This window comes from Dermacentor variabilis, chromosome 2 (genome assembly GCF_050947875.1).
Source record: "Dermacentor variabilis isolate Ectoservices chromosome 2, ASM5094787v1, whole genome shotgun sequence".
Classification (NCBI taxonomy): Eukaryota; Metazoa; Arthropoda; class Arachnida; order Ixodida; family Ixodidae; genus Dermacentor; species Dermacentor variabilis.
This window is the reverse complement of record NC_134569.1, coordinates 54070704-54096539: the sequence shown is the minus strand read 5'-3', so window position 1 is coordinate 54096539 and position 25836 is coordinate 54070704. Positions and strand designations below refer to the sequence as shown.

The 25836-nt window shown below is 46.2% G+C and overlaps 1 protein-coding gene across 1 annotated transcript in view; it reads right to left on the bottom strand.

Moving 5' to 3' along the window:
• The window catches only part of LOC142571868 (solute carrier family 12 member 2-like), an 86944-nt gene that overhangs the window by 15729 nt on the left and 45379 nt on the right, over window positions 1-25836 (bottom strand). The window contains exons 2-17 of the mRNA XM_075680541.1: window positions 17401-17481; window positions 17053-17128; window positions 13220-13315; window positions 12458-12597; window positions 11794-11907; window positions 11574-11685; window positions 10209-10336; window positions 9434-9652; window positions 8747-8854; window positions 8458-8581; window positions 7822-7923; window positions 5584-5739; window positions 3721-3820; window positions 1558-1669; window positions 805-939; window positions 601-707 (exon numbers count right to left, since the gene is read on the bottom strand). Of these exons, the coding sequence (XP_075536656.1) occupies window positions 601-707; window positions 805-939; window positions 1558-1669; window positions 3721-3820; window positions 5584-5739; window positions 7822-7923; window positions 8458-8581; window positions 8747-8854; window positions 9434-9652; window positions 10209-10336; window positions 11574-11685; window positions 11794-11907; window positions 12458-12597; window positions 13220-13315; window positions 17053-17128; window positions 17401-17481 (1910 nt within the window). The remainder of the gene's footprint in view (window positions 1-600; window positions 708-804; window positions 940-1557; window positions 1670-3720; window positions 3821-5583; window positions 5740-7821; window positions 7924-8457; window positions 8582-8746; window positions 8855-9433; window positions 9653-10208; window positions 10337-11573; window positions 11686-11793; window positions 11908-12457; window positions 12598-13219; window positions 13316-17052; window positions 17129-17400; window positions 17482-25836) is intronic.

The following is a 25836-nucleotide window of genomic DNA, read 5'->3' as shown; positions in this document are numbered from 1 at the left end:
AACTTATTCATTTCATGGCCTTTACGTTTTTAATATCAGCGGCATGCACTGCTTTGCTGGTTTCGAACTGATATATTCATACAGTTCGCGTGATATTTTCTTGACTTATTATGAAAAAAACTGGAAGCCTTGATATAAGTTATTTCTCGCATAGTTTTTTAGACATACGAATACATTCTTTTATTTAAAAAATAAATATATTATTTCTATTGACAGTGCATAGCGTTCAAGAATTCGTTTGCGGCATCTTTGGCAATGGCAATGCAGTTACAATGAAACAATGCAGATACAATGAAATATACAAATACGAAGATACAGCTTGATAAAGGGCAAAAAAAGCGTCACTGGAAACAAAGTTCACTTCATGTATGCACACAACCTCGCGACAAGACATTTATATATATATATATATATATATATATATATATATATATATATATATATATATATATATATATATATATATATATTCATGTATTTGATCCCTCGACAAATTCTATAAGAAAGAGGCCGAGCTGCAACGTGAGCCCCCTCCCCCCCTCCCTCTGAACGAAATTCCTGGGTACGCAACTGGGCACCTCGTATATGACTCCGACTCACTGAATGGCGTCGAAATACTCCTGGAGTTCCTGCTTCGGGCACGTCTGCCAGTCAGCCTTGAAGCCCATGAGGACAACATTGGGTCGAAGCTTGCCAACGCCGACGAGCTGTTGGAAGCAGAAAACAGCAAACACTGCAGCAACTTCACAGCAAAGAAAGCAGTGAGTGCTAATGACTCGGCAATGTCATACGCTAGCTTCTTACCTGTATCAGCGAGAGGACGCCCTTGGAAAAGCTGTTGTCCACGACCACACTGTAGAAGGCCTTGACCTTGCGCTGCTCGAAGCAGCTGTACGCCTTGGACGTTAGGGCGTTGCGCGATCTGTAGGACACCGGAGGCTGGAACGGGAAACCAACGCGAGGCTCGTGAACAGCTGGCATAAAAAACCCGAGTAGAGGACTGGTTGACTTCGCAGATCTTAAAGGCTACGTCAAATTCCATCCAGGCATTGAGAAGAAAAACAAGTGATTTCAAAACTGAGCGTCAGGACGCGCACACGCATTTCTCTTCCTCGGATCATTTGCATTGCGCTTTCCCCCAGTGCAAGGTAGGAAACGGGATGTGTCACTTAGCTTATACTGCTGCCACTTTGGTTCGTTGAATGGCAAATAATATTTTACGTCCCAAAGCAACGCAGGGGCTATGAAAGGGAAGGACGGTATTAACTTTCACAATGCGGCTCAACCTGGTTCTTTACCATGCACCAATTTCGAGGTGCACAGGTTACTTCGCATCGTGTCCCAGTCGAAATGCGGCCATCGAGGCCGAGGCAAGATGCCACATCCCTTCAGCCCCCGCGAGAGCAGTACGTCGAAGTTGCTGGACTGAGGCAGTTGCTGGTAACATGGTGGACCACTCCACGCAATTGAAACGACGCTGACATTATTTCGAAGCACGTGCACGCGTACTGCGAACGCCAACTACGTCCGTGAGCGACGTCATAAACGTGAGCTCACCTTGCGGATGTCTCCGCATACCATGAGGGAAAGCTTCTTGGTGAGCAAGTAGGCGAAGTCGACGAGAGGCAGGCGGTCAGCCGGGTTTCCAGTAAGCACAAGGATCTGAGGCCTGTAGCAGTCGGAGGCAAATAATGAAGACACGCTCACACACACGACAAATATTTAAGCGAGACAAGTTTTTCAAACTCGTTGCGTTTTCTTGGCTATACACATCGTGAAGCAAATGCCTATCACAAGGCAAGTTTTATCGACCTGCGCTGTGCTGTAAACACGTCGGAGTCCATATGCCATTCGTAACGTTCTTAATAATCGCACACGTCAAGACAACCTACTCGGAAGTGTCACGCACACTACGCGCTACCATATAGCTAGCACGTCTAAATTTGGCAGCTCAGAACTTCAGTATGTTTCATCTACTGGTCAGCCATAACAAGAATACCTATCCCTTTAATCTCTAGAAAAAAATTAAATTAAAATTAAATTCTTGTTCTTTTTTTTTCTCCTCTCGCTCTTTGTCGTCTTTACAACCCCTATATCCCCACCCCAATGCAGAGTAGCAAACCGGAAACTCGCCTCTGATTAACCTACCTGCCTTCCCCTCCCTCCCTCCCTCCCTCCCTCCCTCCCTCCCTCCCTCCCTCCCTCCCTCCAAATAAATCTAACATTGTCCCTTTAAAACGCATTCCGTCTTCCGTCGCTTGCAATTCGCGAAAACAGCCGTGTCATTAGATTTAGGTGCAAGCGTTAAAGAACCCCAGGTGGTCCAAATTTCCGGAGTCCTCCACTGCGGCGTGCCTCACAATCAGATCGTGATTTTGGCACGTAAAACACCATAAATAATTTCGCCATTTTATATAATACAATACCTTCACATGAGCGCGAAACTGCGGTCTCTCTATCCTCCCCCCCCCCCCTCCTCTCTTTTCTTCCCTACACCTCTTCATCCAAGTGCAGGGCAGCAAACCGAACGTGCATCTGGTTAGCCTCCATGCCTTTCCTGTTTCTCTCTATTTTCACTCATGCTCGAAGCGCAAACGTTGAAAATCGTCTCTTCGAAAGCCTGTTTATCCCCGCCACAGCCTTCCGTCAACCCGCATTTCCTGCTGTACAGCACATATTAAACTCATTGTTCCCCGCGCAATAGCTCTCTGTAAGTCCCCAGTAATATTTTCACACGTAGAGATCACAAAAATCACGCGAAACTCCTTGCCAATCATTTCACAAAAGAACATGCTGCATCTACAAAGACACTCCCTTGAAGTCGTACACTGCCCTGAATTCTGAACCCGCCATTGTTGCTCAGTGGCTATGGTGCTGGGCTGCTGAGTACGCGGTCGCGGGATCGAATCCCGGCCACGGCAGCTGCATTTCGATGGGGGCGAAATGTGGAAACACCCGTGTACTTATAGGTTTACGTGCACGTTAAGGAAACCCAGGTGGTCAAAATTTCCGGAGTCCTCCACTACGGCGTGCCTCATAATCAGAAAGTGGTTTTGGCACGTAAAACCTCATAATTTAATTTTTTTGCCCTGAATTTTCTTGTCATTCCTCTTAGGGTTTCTTATGTTATCAAATGTCATTTTTAGGTTTGTACGGCTTTAAACGTCATTATACGCCGAGGGTCTTAACTTCTTCCTTGGATTTCATATAATGCTACCACATTCTCGTTGCCATTGTTACCGCAGAGTTACTGACCTACAAGCACAGGCAGGATCAAAAGTTTACAGAGTTCGTTTTCTGCGAATACGTCCCATGTCAGCCAAGTGTTTGTTTGCAGCCATTAAAACAATATAACACTATGTTGTTCGCGTACACTAGTACACGTTATGCATTTGAAATCCAAGCTGTTTACTCAGGCCCAAGAACTATTCTTTTGCTCAGATACCGCATCCCGTAAACGTTTGATCCTGCCATTACATGTATGCAGTTATGTAATTGCTTAAAGGATTACAGTGTGAATAGATGACAACTGGTGCTGGTGGTCCGGACGCCGCTCCTGGTGCGGACCGCGCATGTTAGATAGTGCGGCGCAAAGCTAGCAAGTGGCTGGTGCGGTAGCGCTAAGCTCGAAGGGCCTCAACGAGCTCCTCCTGCCCCAACGAGCTCCTATCGCAAAACTTCCTCAGGAACCAAAGCGAATGAAAAAGCAGGGCACCTCACCTGTAATTCTTGATGTGATCGCGGACGTGGTTGAGTTTCACGACGCTGTTGAGCGCATCCAAGTACGTCTGCGCTTGAGTCGACGAACCCCAGTTGACATCTGCATCACAGCGTTGCGCAGGCAGTGAGCACTCAAATAGCTATAGACGCCTTCGCAAGAGCAGCTCTAGGGCCCGTGCCTTGAGGGAGATGGAATAGCGAGGCACACAGGGCGCTAGAACTGAAGTGACTGTGGGCACAAAGCTATCGCACGTGTATGCCCCTGTCTCAAATGCGCGTGTTTCTGTTTTCTGTTCAGAGTAAAAAAAAAATCTAGCGATTCGTATTATGTAACTTGAATACAACATACTTCAGCCTAAGAGCGATGAGAAATGCTTAAGGCAAATGATCATCAAATTATTTGTCCTGATTTAGGCGCAGGGATGCGGTATGTGCATTCGGCACATCGTATATGGACCCAGTTTAAAACAGGGTCATTGCACTTACGAGTAGAATCTCTCACTACTTCGTGCCTAGAAGCAGCACACGAATGCTCCGTCTCATGAAATCCATGAAACGTGATTTGACGATATCAGCGAAGCATGGGAGGAGCCAGCGGCATGTCTCACCGTTAGTTCGGTGCTAACCCTCTTGAGCGGAACTTTAGCCGAACGTGACAATCACGTAATAGTTAGGCGCGCTCCGCAGTCAAGGTTTTGCAGAAGTGCAGTCATCTGGACAAACTAGTAAGGTGCGAAGAAGAACGCCAGATTGGGCGAGTTGGTGGTTTTACATGATGTTTAAAAACATCGTTACCGACACAGGACACAAAAAAGAGAATGGGATACACATGACGCTGACTCGCGACTGCGTCTAGTGGAAAAACAACATTGCTTTTTGAAGCCTTACATCAAGCGTGTGCACATGCTCAATGTCAATAACATAAAATAAAGCACTTGTCATCGCAAAACATTGCCTCGTGGTTGCGGCTGAGATGAACACCGTTGTTCACCCCTGTTCAACAAGTCCGTTTCCTTTGAAGATAAGGCTACGGAAGGCTGACTAACACAGCCACTACCTTTTCTCATTATGTGAAATGCTTCCGCCACTTGTACTGCTATCAGTGTGAACAAACAGGATATTTGTGTCATCAAAGAACGGTTTATACTCGCATTAGAAACAGTGCTTTACCAGGTTTGTAGATTTCTTGTCTAAAAAATTCTGGTGCTCCGATAGCCTCACATTAATGCATCGGCCGCTATGCCCCATGCAAGTACGTAAGGCCGCAGAAGGAAGGGATTTGGTAGACAACGGCAACCTTATAGCAGACGAGTTTTTTTCTATGGTTTATTTTAAAGCCTGTGTTCTCTCCCATTCCTTCTCTATTTCTTCGGACGGCTGCTCCCACATTAAAATATTTATCAGGAGCTGAAAAGAAAAGTGACACCATATCTGGCCCCTACTTTTTAAAATCTGCGTTGCGAGAAAATGAACGTAGGGCATTACCGCTACTTTTTCACTCCTTTCAAGCGGACCACTACGCTCCTCCAAGTCGAGTTTGGAGGGTTTTAACTCCCTGAGGATTTTGTCTGCACATGAGACAAGGACCGAGTCCTTGAAACCGGCCTCCCTGCAACGATGTTCCTGCGCCTCGAGACTACTTCTCATCTCACGGCGACAAGGTTTCTTGACTGTCGTCCCCACGCATCCTGCAACGATACGATTCGTCGCTTGCGCTGTGCTCAGCGGAGTTGGTGAGTGGCGCGATGGGCGCAGTTCACATAAGTGAGCTATAGTTGCCGAAATAAACTTGCGAGCGATCGGCCTGAAAAGCGCCCGATGATATCGGCGAAGGTTGAGAGAGCTGAAAGCGTTCGGACGTACCAGGCTTTCTGTTGTAGATGAAGATATACAGTCCGAGGATGATGGCGAATGTGCCGAGTGCCGTGGGCCAATTGGTGATGAACATGACGCTCAGGCAGAGAATGGCACCCAGCAGGCTCACCCACAGGTTGTAGTAGCGGAACGCAGGCCGGAAACCTACATTTATGGAAAAGAAAAGAAGATTAAGACGATCGGGTTCAGCACTCACGTTCATTGGATTTACTAAGTCCGCGCCGCAGTTTCGGTGAAAAACATCCCACAAGACGTTACGATAAAAGCATACATGCGACATCGACGTGTGAAAGCACTAGGGGACGATTTCCTGCAATGAGCAGGCACGTTTCTCATTCTCTCTTTAAGTACGCGTAGTCAGAGAAAACAAACAAAAAGGAAGATTGCTCGAACCATAGTAAAGAGTCGTAATGGGCGCGCTTTGCACAAGTGTGGTAACGGAGGACAACCCTCGAATGACATACAGCGTACACGATGAAATTAGTCGTGTTTAATTTTTCTTCACTTTTTCGTGCAGTAGAAACTATCGTTATTGCTAACATCATAAATAAAATCAGTATTTAACTTAACCTCCCTCTCTGCCCCCCCCTTTTTTTTTGTCATTTACACAAGCGGCGAGGCGCTGCGACAAGGAAATAAGTCTTTCGTTGTGAAAGGTAACAATCGGATGCTCCGCCAACCAAAATTTAGCGAAATGAAAAGGACTTCTCCATCTCCACTTGGGAGCCTTATTTACAAACAGAAAGCCCAAGTACATGTGTTAACCAGGCTGTGGCAGTCGAACAGTCCTTTTTCGTTAATTTTATTGTGATAACAATTGCATGGACACTCTAGGCGCATTTCTGCCGTCGCCGTCACCGTGAGGTTACGTGGGAGTGAAAGCTTGTGAGGGGGAGCCGGCGAACGCGGTTCAATCTCGCGTGCCCGAGCGAGGAACGCGGCCCCGATGCGTGCCCTCTCCTCGCGGGAGGCAGGGGGCTGAGGCGAGAGAGGAGGGGCGTTCTTCTCCGGCGGCTACTTCCAACTTGAAAAAGCGTAGGTTGGGGCGTGTTGGTAATCCATAACTGAGGCTTTTTGGCGCACGAAAACGGACGAGAGAAAGAGGCAAGACGTGACAACACAGCATAGCGCTGTGTCCGCGTCTTGCCTCTGTCTCTCGTCCCTTTTCGTGCGCTAAAAAAAAACATCAGTTACTTCTAACACCGTCTACTGCTGCTACAGTACCTCAATGTCCTCCTCGCCCGCCGCTCCATGCAGAGTGGAGACAACCGCGGCGTCTACTACGGCGTTGGCCACGCGAATCGCGGACGCCGTAGGAACGCGTTGCCGGTGCTCGTGTGTCTTGAAAGCGGTCTGCGACGCGGCTAAAGTGCGCGCCCGCGCGGGCCTCATCTTCAAAGCGATCTGCGATGTTTGCAGAGCGCGCGTAGTGCCGGTAGGTTCGTATGCGCTGTGCTTTCGACGTTTCGCACGCGTTGAAGTGACAGATGCACGGAAGTCAGTTGGCTCGCGGCTGCTGCCGCGATTCCCAACTCCAGCGTTTTCACAGACAGTTTCCGCTGTCATCGAGCGATGCGTGTTCATGTCTACCTGTGCGCGCGCGACACCGTGCTGGTTAATTTAGTTAAAACACGTTGACGGGCTAGTTCGTTTGAATACATGACAGAATGTGTATGCGCGACTGAACAACGACGTACGAGAGAGCAGACACACAAAGACAGCGCTGTCTTCACGTATCTGTTTCTTTCTACGTGCTCGTTGAGTCACGCTTACGCAGTCTATCGTTGTTAATTTAGTTAGTAAGCAGATGTTTAGAAGTTTATACGGCCAATAAAACTACTATCCTTACTTCGTACAGCTATCTACTAATTTGCTATCGCAATCGGTGCTTCGGCTTTCCGGCGGAACTGCGAATTTTGTTTCTTCTTTTATTGTGTTCGGTGTAGCGCCTCTATATTTTTCGCCCTTTACAATGTTTATCCCGAACAATATAGCCTTCCGAGAAACATAGGACTTCGTGATCCTTCCAATCTGTTTAATGCCCGTCGCATATCTGCTTTTGTAGAAGCAAAATCAAACACATTCTATCCGAACCAATTATGAAGCTTATTTTGCAATAGTTTAGATTACAAAAGAAAAATCCGTTAATGCCAGTTGTCTGTCTATGTTGGGTTTTGAAAAGTGAATAATTTATCCTTATTTCTGCTCAAAGTATCGTATACTCACCAGGCATCCTGGTGAACGAAGCGTGGAAGCAGGAGAAGTTGATGAGACAGTAGGCCGCAAGGAAGAAGTTGGATATGATGGGTGCGATTGCATTCAGCTCGCCTGCAAGAAAGAGAAAGACCATGGCTTCGGGTGAGTAGTGTCTATAAAGCAACAAAAAATATATTGAACTGGGCGCTAGAATAAACGGTACAAGAAACTCAGCTTGGGCATTCGGACATTAATTGCGAAAAAGATTGAACGTATAGAAACGCTTTAGAAAAACTAGAAGCACGCTTTCGATCTTCAACTGTTTAGTTGCAATATCAGATAGGAAAATGAGGACCTACGTCGCGATCAAATATTGAAGAACGTTTTATGTGAAGATGATATAACAGCTATTGGTTTAATCAGTTGTGGGTTACTGAGCCCCATCAAATACAGGTAGTTTTGTTGCACGTTTCGCTATTTTGAAATCTTGAATTGCAAGTTGTGTTACGTGTAAGGACATAATAATTAAAAAGAACACAGAGCAAATCACACGCACAAAGAATATTAGTTGGTTGCGCTCGACACCATCGACGCATCGCATTTACACAACTACTGCTTCAAATCCTCAGACCCTTAACCAAGCTCAGAGAAAGAAAATGAACTTGCCGATGGCACAGCACGCAAGGGAAATGCCGAAGGCGAGGAGGTAGCCTCGCCGAGGTTCGTTGTTCTTTCCGAAGCCCTTGCCGAACCAGTGGATGTACGGGAAGAGCTTGTCGTTGCACAAAGCCTGTGACCATGGAAACGGGGATGCTCACTACTTCAAACTGATAGCAACGATTGGTGGGGTTATGTTCCGAGGACGAAAATAATACCACGTTTTCTTTCTCAGTCATGAACAGTGCCCCATCGGTGCCCACTGTGTCTGTTAACGAGACTGGCAGTGGTCACTTACCTGGAAGACCTTGGGGGCGCTGACGAGGCTGGCCAACGCTGAGGACAGCGTGGCAGCGAATACACCGGCGATGACCAGAGGGCCGTAAGCGGACACCATTTCCATGACCTGCGATGGCAGTTGAAATACAGCAGTAAGACCACAGGTGAGGCGACAAGTTTTGCTTTGCGGTTCGTTTAAATTCGTTAGATATAGCAGGGCGGGAGCCGTATTCTGCAATGCAGTTTTAAAAAAAAGTATTTTTCGATATTTTCTTACATTGGCTTGGACGAAGCCACGCAACCGCTATCCCCGGGAATGACCACTCGGAGCGACGAATGATAAAGAACTAAATTGAATTGGAGGAAAAGAGCTCTTACAGCATACGTCTACCGAAACCATTACCAATGCTGGTATTGATGAATGCTGCAAATATATCTGGTGCATTACCACTTATTTCTAAAGGCCACCGAAAATCAGACTAATAAACATCACAGTTTCTGAAAACTGTATGCACGCCCTAGATGCTGCTCTTCATTGACGTACAAGGGGGAGGCGAACTCTGGAATGTAAAGAACCTTAAGAAATCTGTAAGCTCCAGCAAAATCTATTGCAGTTCAGTGAAATATGTTTCGGCATGATCAGAACGCAAATGCGCAGTTTCGGGCCAGCGCGCAAAGGGGGTCAATCGGGAAACAGTGACCGCACCTGGAAGTAGTTCATGAGTCCGTACTCGCACTTGTCAGCCTCGGACATGGTGCAGTTGGAGATGTCGGCGAAGTTGACTCCGGCTTCGGTCAGGTTGAAAGGGAAGCCGTTGGCGTCACGCAGGACTGTGGTGCCGGCTATGACGGCGAAGGCGATGTACGACAAGGTCGTGATGAAGATGGCTAGCAGGGTGCCGCGGGGGATCGCCTTCTGAGGGTCCTGCACGAGTGGTGTGAGGGTGGGAACAAGAAAGCTTTGAGAACTTCGATCTTGTTACACTGTGAAGAAGTTTCGGGGACAGGGCTGAATCATCACTTGAACGTCAGTGAATTTACGTGGGTGTTTATCGTTTGCTGAGATCGTGTCAACTGATTTAGGAACAGCGTGAACGAGGAGTAGGTTGCCCAGCTATGTCGAACGTCATTTGCGCCGAACAATACCTACGCATCATTTTCTTGATTTAAAATTTGCGCCTGAAGCGCTTTATTAGATTTAGTATTATTTCCCATAGTTCTGTATTCGTTATCACGGGCTGATGTTCGTGAATTGAGAGCATTTAAGAACATACACTTCAGAAGCCTTCGATATAGACATCTCCTCTCAACAACCATGATTATCTTCTGGTTGCGTATTTCTCATCGCCTCCCTGAATAGATAGGAATCATTGAAGGTCGGTTAATTGCCTAACGTGTGGGCATCGCCGCAAATTCTCGGCGATGCGCTCACGACTCGTCTATAATATTAGAAAACAAAGGAGGGTTTTTCGATTTCGCACCCTTAGATCGCCGGAGATGTTGGCACCTGCCAGGATACCCGTGGCCGCCGGAAAGAAAATAGAAAAGACATCGAAGAAAGTTTCGCCGTCCCTGAAGCCCGGCTTTAAGTTCTCCATGAACAGAGTGCCTGTAAAAATGAGACGAACAACTTGTTTCACACAAAGTGCACAGAGTTTGCGCGACGAAAAAACGTATTGTGTTCAATGGCACAACTGGACACTTGAATCGTTTGCCCTTCTCGAAGTTTGACATTTCGGGCAACGCTTCGCGAGCCCCAACTGCGCAGTGAAAATTTCGCTGGAAGAAGAAAAACATGCCTGAACTTTGCTCATGGACAGAGAGTCGCTCTGTCGGGGTCATCATCATCATCATCAGCCTATTTTATGCCCGCAGCAGGACGCAGGCCTCTCCCAGTGATCTCCAATTACCCTTCTCTTATGTCAACTCACTCCATCTTTCGCCTGCATATTTCCTAATTTCGTCACATAACATAGTGCTCAGCCGCCTCTACGCTTCATTTCCTTTCCCTTTGTACGCAACCTGAATAATGCCGGTGCCACACAGGGTAGTTTTCATCGCGATGTGGCTCGACTGAAATTGAATATCCTGATATTGATCGGCTCCTTAGCCGAAGTTGCGGAGGAGAGCCAATCGCGGTTGAAGAATGCGATCCCGATCGGATTCCATCGCGATCGAAAGCGCCCTCTGTGGCATCGGTATAACAGACCGCCGGTTGTCTGCTCCGCGCATTCATCACGATCCACCCATCTCTATTTATTCCTTTAATCCTAGCTGGAATGTCGGTGGCACCCGTTCGCTCTCTAATCAACACTGCTGTCTTATAAAGGGTTTTAAATTCCGGCCTTAATTACATGCCGCGCAAGACGGTCTGTGTGTGTGTTCATTTCTATAACACGCTGTTCGGTGTGGCGAAACAAAATATTTGTTTCGTGTTAGTTTGCCCTTCGGCATAAAAAAATTTGCCACATGTGATTGTGCGCGGCACTGTCTCCACCCGCATAAAGCTTTAAAAAAGTGCAAATGGCATCTGTGAGCTGTGCTGAGCGAGTAATGGTAGTTACTGTAGAAGTAACAATGGTGGGGAAAATCTGAAAGGATTTCTAGTGAGCCCTAGTGGAAATACAAACAGTGAAGCTACTACACACAATCGGAGACGTCACGGGCAGAGTATAAAGTAATAACCGGAAATGTGCTCCGCCAGTTCGTTTTTCTGCGAATTGTAAAGCTTACGTAACTTGCTCGCCACAGTGTCAAGAGTGCGTACACTGCACATTGCAAAGAAAGCACGCAGCGTGCTTAGGCAAGACCGGCAGAGCCACATTTCGTGCCCGCGGCTGACTCACCGGAGTAACCAACGAACCCCTTGGCCAAGAGGTCTGTGGTGGGCGCGAAGAAGGATCCGACAACGAAGTCAACCATGGCTGCCAACAGGATCACGAGCAGCACGATTTGCGCCTGGTATCCGATGCAATGCGTCAGAAAGAAAGAGTGAGCATAGCTGCTACAATGTAAGAACGCCTTGCCCTACAACGACTGGAGAAGCCGAAGCAAAAATCCGCCCACCTTGGACTCCCACTCGGTGCCGATGAGTGCGATGCAGAGAAGCACGACCACCGTGGCGCAGCTGATGATGCGGATGTCATTCATGTCACCGTCCACAATGAGCTGGTCTTGCCTCTGCAGGTTGGATAGCCACGACACAAACCACATTTTAAAGCTTCGCAACCGCATTGCAGAGTCATCTCTTGCAGAAAATGCCTGTCGTTTAGGTGATACTAACAGCAGGTCGCAAATGCGGGCTACCAGCGTCGGTGCAGATATTCGTCATGGGTCAATCTCACGGTGCCAAAACAAGAACTTGAAGCATCAAAACTCGCACGTCTTGTCGTAGTGCGACAAACAGATATCGTAGATGGCATTTCAAACGTGGTGCGACGTCGAATAGCAAATCAATACGCTTAACGTTCCAGTACTACTATGCCTAGTTACGTGCAACAAGAATAAGATGCCTTTTTATAGCCATTGGGGGAGTCATAATTGTGTACACGAGAATGCTAAACAATCCAGTGAAAAAGAATGCACAAACGCAAATATGTGAAAGGAAGAATGCAACGATGGTTAACAATGTTTTTTTTCACGTCGATAAATCACATCACCTTGCCTTTTACGAAATGCCTTCATTAAAAAGAAAGGAGGCGCAAGGAACACTTATGATTAGAGTCCTCACCTTCAATACGGCTTGCACGGTTTCTGCGAAACCGACGACGTACATGGCAACGGCCACAGCATTTGCTAATGAGAAAATCAACCCGATGGCGCCGCCAAACTCCGGCCCAAGACTCCGTGATATCATGTAGTACGTCCCACCTGCATTGTGCATTTAAATAAAATTTGGTGAATAGTGCGAAGAATGGCGGCGACTACAGTTTAGAGTTATATTTTTCTGAGCACGATTTTTGTTAATGCACAAACATTATTTTTATCAAAAAACAAACAGATGCTTTTTAGACAAGCATCTTGTTTGCTAATTCACACGGTAGAAAGTGAGTAAGAAAGATAAAAAGAATGGTTTAAAAATATTAATTACGTTGGTTTTACCAGTACTGCTTCAGCTGGTGGGCATACTGGCATTTAAAACGTTTTAGTCGTACTTGAATTATAAACGAGCTGTTCAAAATGCACAAGAAATAAAAGAAGGAGGGCAGAGCGCACACTACCAACTTTATTTCGGTCTGCCCTCTGTCCAGTCCTCTTTTTTTTTTACCTTTTTGTGCAACTTGCGCAGCAAGTTTATAATTCAAGTATGAACCAAATAGTCCGCAAGAAAGTGTTGTTGCTTCAGTTTTACGTGCGTAGAAACTCGTTCGCACATGTACGCTTTTGCGTCAAATGTTAGAAAGGAAATGCACCATCTGAACTTATATGCTCATGTCTTCCCTTTCTTTTCTTCAAAACAGATTCGCCTCACACTCGTCCTAGATCTACGTACCTCCTCTTACTTCTCCATTTGTGCAAATTGCCGACATGGAAAGCGTTGTCAGCATGGTGACTGCTGATGCTAGTAGGATGATGGCAATGGCGAGACCTGCAATGATTGAACAATTAAGCTCTTGCGCTTCTGGAAGCCTCTGCTAAGCAGCTGAAGCCACTGGACTGCAATTAAAAAAAGTCACGGGAACATTTTAGTCGTGCTGCAGTACAACTTCCGATTACATCGTATACTTCCAATAACGACAGATTTTACCCCAAGATGACTACACCTCACTCCGCTTAGCACGAACGCAATGTGCCGCACTTAAAGAATGAATTGACGCTATAAAAATGAGTGAAAAGAATGCGTATCTTGCCAAATTCCTTATCTCCTCGTTGCTGCAACTTGCAGCTGATTTCGAAAGCTCCTCTCATAACCCGAAACAAGGTTTGCTATACATGGTTTCAATATCAAGATTTAATTTCACAAAGTACTTTTACGACCTACCGATTCTCGAGTTACTGCCAACCGGAAACAACGTTTCCTTTAATGTCGTTGTGCTGAACGCACCCACAGTGTTTTCCTGAACGGTTGCGCAAAGTGAAATAAAATGCCCTTGCTTATGAGTCTGGATGACGAAACAGCGACCAATTTTATTGAATAACCCTGTAACCTTGGAGACATTGAAAACGACAGATAAAGAAAAAATGCTGTCACTTACCCTAAACACTGTCTTATTTGAAGAATTGAGTGGAGTAAACGCAGGCACAATCGCGAATGTTCCTGAAGCAGCGCACATTTTAGCAACATTTCATCGCTGAACTTTCGATGCTTACACGCATGCGAGCATACACTGGGTTAAAACTGTCAGCTCTGGATCCAATGGTGACTTCGACATAGAATTCACATGCGTATATAAGTTATTCCTGTCCAGTGTTGCCTTAAAATAAACTTCTAGTGGAAAAGCTGCCGGGTGAGAAGGTCGTGATTACAATGACACACCAAAGAATCGCTACAGCTTCTACGACGTCCCTCCAGCGCGTGATGACGGTTAAAGTTGAATATGGAGTGCCTGAAGTTCTAGCGTTCGGTAGCCTACTCACTGTTACGGCGTGTAATTTATGAAACTGCAGATATGACTCTTTGGGCTAATGAGTGTTCTTTCATACTTCATATCAGTAGGGATCTTTATTCTGAAAAACAAGTATTACTTCTGGATTAAAAGATAAGGTTACCAAGACGCAAACGGAAGCAACAACGCTACTAGTAACTTCTTGACAAGATGCATTTAATGATATCTTATACACTAACGCCATACTAGAACTCATAGTGCGCTTGAATGCTCGATGCTCAAAAAGTGAAAGCTGTGTTTGGATTTCAGGCACTCCTAATCATTTCTAATTGGAATGGCGGACAGTCCCAATTGCAGCAGATGTGGCGTCAAAGAAACGACCAAACATATCCTGTGTGACTTCCCTGCACACAAATACGAGAGGAGTGCCATTCGTACAGCTTTGGAGCACTTAGACGACCGTCCTTTCACAGAGGAGAAGATCTTGGGCCCGTGGCCTCGCGCGCCTGCAATGTGCAAGGCCCCAAAGGCGCTGGCGCGTTTCTTGAAATGCACCAGCCTGTACGACAACCTGTGATTTGTGGGCGCTTGTAGGCGTAACAGTGAAGCCTGTGACCTACTTTCTTCCTTCTCTTTCACTCCCCTTTCCCGCTTCCCCAGTGCAGAGTAGCCTACCGCGCTCAGCCTGGTTAACCTCCCTGTTTTATCTAATGACCCCCCCCTCTCTCTCTCTCTCTCTCTCTCTCTCTCTCTCTCTCTCTCTCTCTCTCCTATACGCCTTGTGCCACTGATAGCCACCTAGCGGGCGCTTCCAACAGCACGCGCGGGAGTAGTAGCAGACGACAACCCTTTGCAGCAAGGATAGCTGAAGTTCGCGGCTGCGATTTCTCCTTTGTTCAGGAGCCAGACTGCTGCTTCTGCGGTGACAGCTGTAGGGAAGACGCTGACCTCTGTGGGAGCGGATATGAACACGATGTTACCGGTATTTGGGACAACATGGCCCACATACGTGCCAGGTGCGTCCCGCAGCCAAACGCCATGAACCCCATTTACATGAAGGGGAGCTCATGTTAATTAGCCGATAAATTTCGTTAAGTAATGCGACCTCTCGACCGGTTTCCTTTAATTCTACCCTTGCCGCAATGCTGCTTCTGTGCCTCAATAAGCATCACCCGTCGTTTGTGCAGACTTATATCAAACAAATCCGCATGGTCTGCATATGCCGTTGTGATTTTTCTGCCGATGAATACATGTGACATCGCCGAATATGTGCAGTCGAAGTCGCCTCAAGAAGAGTAATTGCGAATTTATTGATTGAAACGCGTACACAAGTCAACGAAGTCACCAAACGCACGGGTTCATCAGCGGCAGTTCATCAGCGGCAGTTCATCAGCGTATACGCTGATGAACTGCTGTTCCCGCTGCAGTTTTTTGCAATATTTAAATTTCCCAAGGGAGCTGCTTGGAAACGTACAAAGCTAAAGACTGACTAACTTTTCAGTACTTTTTTTATATTACTAGAGAGAGGTGCCACATGATATATTTAAATGCAGAACAGCGCCAGTCATAGTAGATGAGCGCTGTCGGCAAGGCCGGGTTTAGTCCTCTGCAGCGTAAGCATAATAAGAAAGAATTCAGTTGAGTACAAAATTCACATGCAAGAAGGGACTACGTTGTGAAACAAAGAAATCGCTCAGCGTGTTAAGTCTGCTCAGGCAGCATCGAGGTGTGATGACTTCCCAAACGTGACAGGATCTTTTCAGCGAAAAATGGAACAAAAATACCATATGCAGCAACTATTAGCAATTCTCGACCTGAACTACCTATCTTATAAACACATTTCCAAAAAGAAAGAAACAATATCTAAGATGGCCTCAGCGGAAAAGAATAAAGCTGTTAAAGAAGCACTTCCTTGATATCGTTCCGATAATACACAGCGGGATTTATACCCTTTACAAACGAGGCAGGGTGAAAACCTCGCAGCTCAAAAGAATCAACAAGAGTTATGCATGGAGCAACTAGCAACAGTTAAACATGTGCGAAGACACGCATAAAATAGATGTAAAAACATGAAGTGCGCGACAGCTGGTGCGAGGATTTACCGGGCCACATAAAACCAACAATTTCAGCTCTTGCAAACTTCTGTAGCTTTAACATACAACACAATGTGCTCGTGTAGTCGTGCTGTCTAGCTAGCGTAACGCGCTAAAGAAGCGGGAAAACAATATAAGTGGCAAACCGCATTCCGAACTTTACGAAATGCCTTTAAACCGCATGCTGCACTGCAGACGAATTCCGTCGCTTACGCGTCTAATATGATCGAGTGGAAAAAAACACTGACGAGACAAAGGAAAGGATGAGAACAAGAAATTTCCCGCCGAAGCGACGATCCATATTTGCTCCCGCCGCCCGCTGATGAGGCTTTGCGGGAAATGATTAGAACCGTATCGCCGGCACGTTTTCGCCGGTATTTCACCCCCCCCCCCCCCAGCCTGCAACAATTCTACGACATTCCTTGAAGCTTTGGCCACCCAACACATGCGAAGGGCATTGCCTATTTTGCTCTGAAAACGTGAATAAGACAGAGAAGTACTATCAAGGACACAAGAAACTACGGCGCGCGCCTGGCTCCTCTCCCGTGTGTTCTACGCAAGGCCACCACCAGTGGCGCGTCCATCGGCGTGCACTACGCGTATAAACATAAAGCATTGGCACACTCTTCACTTCCTGTATTTTTTCTCCAGCTTTATACAGTTCCATCGAAAATTACACCACTCACCAATTCCAGCTTGTCCTACGACCCAGGACAGCCGAAGAAACAGCATCACACCCCATATGTTGAGAAGGCATCGGACCTGGCCGGATGGTGAAATACACGGAACACGTCAAAGTCTCGGAAATGCATGGGCAAAAACCGTTGGAAAGGAAGGATCGAGTTCATAAAAAGTGATTGTTTGGCAGAGTTGCATATTGCATAAAAAAGAAATGGCAGAGAAATAAGAGTACAGAAGATGACAAACAATTCTAGAACGTGCTAGAATCCGTCTCTTCTACCAACGACGCTTTTAACACTGTAAATTTCAAGGCCCCATAAGCGTTACTATTGCTGCAAAATGTGGAAACTCACCAGCACTCCTTGTATCCAACCGAACTTGACCGCAGTCGATGAGTTGACCTCACCCTGAATTTTCTCGCTGAAGGACTTCGACTGGCGGAAGGATAAAGAACAAGGTTTATGAGCACATAGCTTTCACACAGCACCCGATAATTAGCAATAATAACAAGCATAATAAACTATCTTTAGAGCAGTTTTGGCACTGATTTAATGTTGCCGTACATTCGACCACCTGGTAACACAAATTGCAGACGCCGTCGAGGCGACGCAGTAACAGTACAGGTTGTGGATAAGACTAAATGGTGAGTCAAAAGCTTTTCGGTGGCTTATCAGTGCAAATCATAATTTGCTGGCCACCCAGGAAGCATTTAATTTTGCAAAGAGAAACAACTTAGTTGGAGACACGCATATTTATATGACGCTGCCTCTCATATGCGCACTCCCACATGTGTGGCAGCACCGCTTTTTTTTAACAATGCACGAATAATTTTGGCATTGTCCGCCCAAGATATACCATGTGCTCAATAAAGTAATCCTCCAAAAGGTCTTGGTTTTATAAGTTAACTTCTATTTCCGGTAACGCGAGTCCCGTACCTTGTGGTCTACTGCCTTTTCAACTTTTCTGTTCGCTTGGCACTCGTAGGACCGAGCCATTGTCTTCCCCGTATCGCAGAAAAGCTATGCGGCAAAGCCACGGAAAGTGCGCCCTTGTTTACTGACACGCAAAAGTGCTGCCGCCGATATGCGCGGTAAACGAAATTGTCAGGAAATTTTTAGTGGTACATCCCGTTACACGTCGTATTAAAGGCCACTACAGCACAGGATAACAAGGAGCGCGTTCGATGCGCGCAACAGGCAGGCGGTGTGCTGATCCTCGGGTCAGATTATTGTCACGCCGTTTGAGCTCGTGCCGCGCGTGTGAAGTTGTAGCGCGGCCTCCACAGATCGGGCGCTTGAGAAGTCATGACTGCAGTGACACAGAGAACATTGCAAGCACTCGTGAGCGTCACACACTGGGCACATCAGTGAGTCTGTCCACTGAACTTGCACCTAAAAAAAAATATTCTGCAGACCACGTCGTACCTGATGTTGCGAAGGCATCCGCAGCGCATATCGCTCCGATGCCATAGGCGAATCCTCCGCGATGCACGCGTGGAATGGGGCGAGTCTAATTGTTTCGACCGACTTGCATCTAGCTGAATGATGATATAGCTTTATTGAAATATAAATGGCTCATCGCCCTACTATAGGGGTAACTAGGTTAGACATCTAGGCAGGGTCGACTACCAGGAAAAGCTAATTTGCTAGATTACAATAACATACTGCCAATATTTTTCACTTCGGTGGAGTTGGAGTGGTAGCCAGAGATTCAGCTGCTTATACGATGGCCGCCTTCTGTGGACCTTAGAGCATGCCGTGTGGCGCACCGTTAAAACACATACGTGTAGAACACGTGCGAATTTTTCCTTCTTGTATAAATGTATGAACAATGACCCGGCTTCAAAAAAGATTACCTGCGTTTGGTGGCACTAGCACATGCACTCTGTGTACTGCGTTGTCTGAAATAATATTGATGATATCACTGTATTGTACTAGGCAATCATCACGAGTAGAAATTATGATTACAATGTAAAAAACTGTTCATATATTATTTTATATTTAATGATTAGAATGTCAGATATCATATATACGTTTCATGTATATTATGTATATGTTTCTCACTGCCAAATACCCTCAGGGCCGGAGTCCATGTCGAGCTGCTGGAAAGCCTCTTTTTGCTCCTGTCTTGGCATTTTGTCTTCTTGGTAAGAACTGAAGGCGAAATAAACTGTCTGTCTGTACTAAAAGAAAAAAAAGAAAAAATGCGCCGGCACTCGCAGTTAGAGCGCCACCGAAGTGAGAATCACACATTGTGGTGCTCCCTTCAGCAGTGGACTACACGGTATACAAGGTAGCGTAGTGAGTCGCGCTTTTCAACGCTCCGTTAATATCGAAGAACACAGCGATATATAGCAATGCAATCTTGTCGAGTTTCACACAGTTAACAAGAAACATTACATTGTGAACGCTTCTGTGGCGTTTTCTAAATGAAGAGGGGAGAGAGACAAAAGAAAATAAGAAGGCAGGGATTCTAACCAGGAAAGCGTCGGGATGGCTACCCTACGCAGGGGAAAGGAAAATGGAAATCGAAAGATTGTGTGTGCGTGTGTGTGCGTTCGTGCGTGCGTGCATGCGTGCGTGCATGCGTGTGTGCATGCGTGTGTGCATGCGTGTGTGCATGCGTGTGTGCATGCGTGTGTGCATGCGTGTGTGCATGCGTGCGTGAAAGAGAGAAAGAGGGAAGACGGCGAATGCACGTGCACGGAAATGGAATTTCAAGACTCTCGCACAAGCCAGCCATTGTCAAAAAGCAAAAGCGTGTTTTCAATGCCTTCTGGTCCGATGAGCAGTGGAGACGGTATCCCAGTAGTGCCTGCGCTCAGCGGACGATCATTTAGTAGCCTTACTTCTAAAAGATGGCAAAAAAAAGTAGGGACGGAGGTCAACAGATGTGAGCTGGTTCTTAGTTTGCCACCTCAAGAGAGAAAAGGGAGGAAGGAAAGGCAGGGAGTTTAACCAAACTTTGTCCAGTTTGCTTTGTCCAGTTTCAGTGAATGAAAGAGAGAGAGAAAGTCAGGCACTCAAGTCTGTCGCCTTCAGGTACTGTAGAAGAGCTCGAATAGCTTTCTGGGCTGATGAGCTGTGAGGCCAGGCTCCCAAGGAAGGAGGGAGGGGGGAGGACGAAAAGGAAGGAAGGAAAGGTAGGGAGGTCAAACAGACGCACGTCTGGTTTGCTACCCTACACAGGGGAGGGGGTTTATGAGAAGAGAAGAAGAGAGGGATGAAGATGATATGTAGTGTTTATTGGCGCAAGGGCCAAGTGTGGCCAAAGAGCGCCAAGGCAGTGGTGATAAGTTCGCAATGTAGTTATGAGTTCTATCGGGTTAATGTAAAGTGGCTGTATGGGGGCCTTAAAAATAGTCGGTCTAGAGTGCGTAAAATCTATCTGTAATAAGATTATGTCGACGGGAAATGACATGTTCTATGTGCAATAAAATCCATCGTGAAAGAGTGATGCAATACAGAAAATATATTGGATGGTGAAATTAGTTGTAGCACCACTGCCTCGCCAGAGCCCTTGAAACACAAGGGCCTAGAGGCATGTGCTATATGAAACAGCTATCGCAGCGGCATCCTCTAAAGAGAGGAGACGCTACGAGTGTGTGGGGCTAATAACATGTAATACATCTTTCAGGGAGCCCAGGTCTGCGTTGGTGTCAAACAGCGGTTCTGGGCCGAGTAACATTACTGGGTGAAGGGGGATGTGCTGCCGGTATGCTAAGGGAAAATGTTTCTTTCTTTCAGATTCGGCTTTCCGACACTCCAGAAGAACGTGGAGGACGGTCAGCCTCTCCCCGCATCTACCACAGGTTGGAGGCTCGTTTCCGGTGAGTAAAAAGTTATGTGTGCCAAATGTGTGTCCTATTCTTAGACGACAGAATAGGACATCTGTCCGGCGTGATTTTGTTACGGAAGGCCAGAATCCTAACTGTGGCTTTATCACGTGGAGCTTATTATTTGTTTCCGCATCCCATAGGCGTTGCCAGTGGTTCCGTAGTTTCCTCCGTAAGAAGGGCTTCAGATCTGTGACAGGGTCTGCGGCGGTGGGATTAACAGAATGCGATGCAACTGACGTGGCCATCTGGTCCACCAGAACATTGCCGTCGATGCCCCTATGACCTGGCACCCAGCATATGATGACATGCAGGTTTCCTATATACGCTTTACACAGAAAGGAATAGAGTTCATTAATTACCGGATTTTTGTGGTTACAGAATGACATCAAGGCCTTCACAACACTAAGGGAGTCCGTATATATAACTGATTTCTGGAGTTTTGATTTATTTATATGTTTTACAGCTGACAATAGTGCGTAGGCCTCAGCCATAAAGATACTAGTTTCCGGATGCAGTACGTCGGATTCCGAGAAGGATGGACCGACGGCTGCATAGGACACCCCGTCGCGTGACTTCGATGCATCTGTGTAGAACTCCGTGCAGGAGTATTTTTATTGGAGTCCCCGGAAATGCATTTGGATTTCAAACTCTGGAGCATGCTTTGCGACTTGTACGAAAGATATATCGCATTGTATCAGTTGCCACTCCCAAGGAGGTAGCAAGAGAGGGAGGGAACAAGGTACTATCGGTGCGAATACGTGCGTATGTCCATAACTCCACGCCTATAATCGCTCACTAAGGCCTGTCGCTTTCATGAAACGTAGCAGTAACCGCGTCGCTTTGTAAGCCTGGGACGCGTAGGGCCATGGTTCGAGAATTTTAGTCTCCGAAAATGGTCTGTTATCTAATCGGTTTAGCACCGTCTGAAGAACGTCGCGTTCGTTGTCATAAAGATTACAAAAACAAAACGTGCTCTATCGTCTCTTCACAGTTGCACGAGTCTAAGATCGGTATGTCGGACATTCCAATGAGAAATGAGTAGGCTTTCGTACAGGCTCCCAAGATATTTCCTTCTGTAAATGGCCTATTGTGCAGTCTATTCAAGGCACACTAGAGAGCCTGCCGTTGTTTATCGAAGCGAGCACAGTGGCACAGAAGATTATCCATGATCTCTTCACATTTGCACTTGACGCACATAGGCAAGTGCGCCATTCCAAAAAAAAAAAAGAAAAATGTGGGGTTTTACGCGCCAAAACCACTTTCTGATTATGAGGCACGCCGTAGTGGAGAACTCCGGAAATTCGGACCACCTGGGGTTCTTTAACGTGCACCTAAATCTAAGTACACGGTTGTTTTCGCATTTCGCCCCCATCGGAATGCTGCCGCCGTGGCCGGGATTCGATCCCGCGACCTTGTACTTAGCAGCCCAACACCATAGCCACTAAGCAACCACGGCGGGTCGCGCCATTCCAAAACGATAGTTGCAGGCAATCATTGTACAGCGGCAAGGCAGTATAAAAAAAAGTACCAAGCAGCAGTAGAGGGAGCACAACGTCCAAATAAAAAGTTAAGGAAAAAAATAACATGTCGAAGCATTCTACACGTTCGCACCGTCCGCACTCTCTTCTGATAATAAGAAGTGCGTGGTAAGGTGGCCATTGTCATATTTTGCGTTCCGACAGCGATCGGTTATCGAAAAGATTGAGGGCGGTGGACCAAAACGGTGACCCAGAATCAACTCGACAATTACCTCGTGACCTCTGTGACCGCTGGCACAACTGTAAAGCTTTCGTAAGCTAGCGTCCTTAGTCCATGCACTCGTAAACCGAGTGCCAATTGCTGGTCAGCTCATAGTGTGCCAACGGCTAGGCCTAAGTATGTCCCACTTGAAAGAGTATACCACCGGATCAGACGTCAGCCGAGTGCAGATGTGCAAGCGGTGTGCCGATACGAAAGTGTCAATACTGGAAGCGGTCAAGCCATGCTGCGCCCGACTGTCACGTTCGTAGTTGTGTCCATTGTTTTTCCCGTGGCTTGCGATAAGCTATGTTCACGAGAAACAGGTGCACACGTGATAAAGCAAAAAATGTGGAAACCCGACTCGGCTGGGCGTCTGTCGTTTTTTCGAGTGAAGTGGGCTCTCTCCCGGCGCGTCCATTATGAAGTCTGTCGTGGCAGTACAAAGATCCATTGTGCGCACTGTACACTGAAGAACGCGCCAATGGCCATGCTTGAAGACGATAAATATCCTTCGCCTTGCGTTTCCCTTTCGTTTATCTTTTATCAAACAAGGGAAATGGTTGAGCGAAAGGAAAACCGGGAGCTAATAACTGCAACGCTAGAGCAAATTTTACCGAATTCTTACGAAAAAACGAGAAAAGCAGCCATCGCAGTGTTTTAAAGTATAATGAACTAACTGTGGATTCTTTCTGCCAAATCTACAGACAGACATTTTGAAAAAGCCCGATAACAACCATTTACGACAGAAGAGCAGAAAGAATCGACAGTACTTCTCATGTTGCTCCCGTATCACCATTTTCTCTTACGCGTTGCCACGTTATTTTACGATCGCCAACGTGAAACTACATGTTACAGATGGAGTGAATCGTGGTTGTTCTGTACGTATGCGCTACAATCGAATGTGTGTCCAAGAATATGGCGGCACTTGTCACGACGTAGCAACAGTGTTGTTATTGCACTGCTTTATATATATATATATATATATATATATAACTTTTAGCAGGCAGCTATACCACTAAAACGCTCTAAGACCGAATCGAATATTTCAAGTAGGTCTTCCCGGTACGACATCACGCGCATTCTGCTTAATCACTTCTGCTGAAATCCCAGATTGCAAACCGTGTTCCAGAGTGTGGCACCGCGGAGAGTTTCCTGGATGCAAAGTGACCAATTTCACGCATGTAAGGTACAAAAGAGTGCCTCGAATAACAGCAGTTGCGCTGTCGTTGTAAATCTCTGAAAATGGATGGCATATACATAATTAGTATGGGAGCCCCTGCTGTTACAAACGTTGCTGATATCTCTATAATACCAGCTACAAAGCGATCACTGACAATCCCATAAGTGTCACGATATCACGATAGTAAATGCATGCCTCGGAAAATGAAACAAGTAGACTGAATTCGTAGAAACAAGATTCAGAAATGCTTTACAAGTTAACCAACTTTATCGACATGTAAAATGCGATGATTACAATGTATGTAGCAAGGTTTAAACTTTAAGGCGATCTTTACACGAGGCAAGTACATTTTGTGGAATTTTGACGAGGACGTGCTTCTAAATACCGCGCCTCGTATTCTGTGGTCGAGATGGTATTAAACTCGCAAACAAGCACTCTGGTTAGGTGGAAAAATTGGCTCTAAATTGCGGATTTGATCTGAACTAACGTAATTCAATTTTGCAATGATCAAATGTGCCAATGTATAGTCATAAAATTTCATTTTTTACACACACACACACACACACACACACACACACATTATATATATATATATATATATATATATATATATATATATATATATATATATATATATATATATATATATATACTACTATACTAAGCTTTAGGACACGCCCAACACCCCAAAAAGACAAGAAATGAAAAATTATGCAACTACAATATGTCTGCCTATACTACGTTATATTGTATTTGCAAAATGATCCAGTTGCATCAAAGTCATATAGTTGCAACAATTTTTTTTTCTTTTGGAATATATCTGGCTTTGACAACTGCAAGAATGAAGTTTGCCCGCCTGGTGCGCGTATCAAGCGGAACTCCTTTATTTCCCTAATCGTGCCACACGATGGTTTAGCACGAAGCCCTATATATGCTAGCCAAACTCCACGAAAGAAATTTCCTCGCTCATTCATTTATTCACATATTTACAGACACAGAATGGCGCTAAGAAGATACGAATAAAGCATGAACAAGTAAACGAATAAATGTTCGAGCTCGCGATCTTTTACTACTCCGCAGATTACTGGACCACCACCACCACCAAGGGCTGCTACTATCCCATGGAACAAACGCAGCGTCATGACGTCAGCCCTGGAGAAAATCCATGCACTTTGCGGTGGCAACGTAGTTTGGATATGGTGATGAGTGGTTCGTTCTCAGCGCATTAATTATGTGAACCCAGAACACGTTTCAAATCTGGTTTCAACAGGAATCTCTGTCACATCAAGACAACTTCTAACTTACGAAATAAAAAAAGAAACAGCTATTCCCTTGGTAGCTGATAGAATGAATCGTAGAACCCAAGCCTTGTTTGTTACTATTCCGACGCACTGCCTATATTTAACCTTGCAAAAATCAAGACCCTAATGCACGTCTGACCAGCCAGGGCGGCGCTGTGGTTGCGGTGTTCAGCTGTGAACATGGTCGCGGTTTCGAATCCCGTTCGCGGCAGCCGCAATCGGATGCCGCAATCGGCAGCTCTTCACCGTGACGTCTCCAATAGCACCACTGTTACTTGGGGACATTACCAGCCATGCAAACAAAACAAATCTTACGCTGTCGAATTGTCGCCCGAGTTTTCATATAACAGAAAAAATAAAACAAAAATTGGAGGAAGCTTCGCCTTCAAGAATGGAACGCGACAGCGTTCCCGTCGACCCGCCAAGGGGTGTAAGACAATGGGCTACGGCGCAGCGACTACGCGCCCCGCATCGGACGCGGTGAGCGTCGAGCAACGCAGCGTTCGGCGCGACAACGAAATGTGCGCCTGAGCAAGCGACGCACGCCTGAGCCTTAGAAACAGCTCGTTTCTAAGGCAACACCGCGTTCACTAGAGGCGCTTTTGTACCGCTTTGAAGCATCGAACTCGTGGCTCAAAACTAAAGAAAAAAAAAACTCGGGGCTCAGTGGTAACGTCTCCGTCTCACACTCCGGAGACCCTGGTTCGATTCCCACCCAACCCATCTTGCA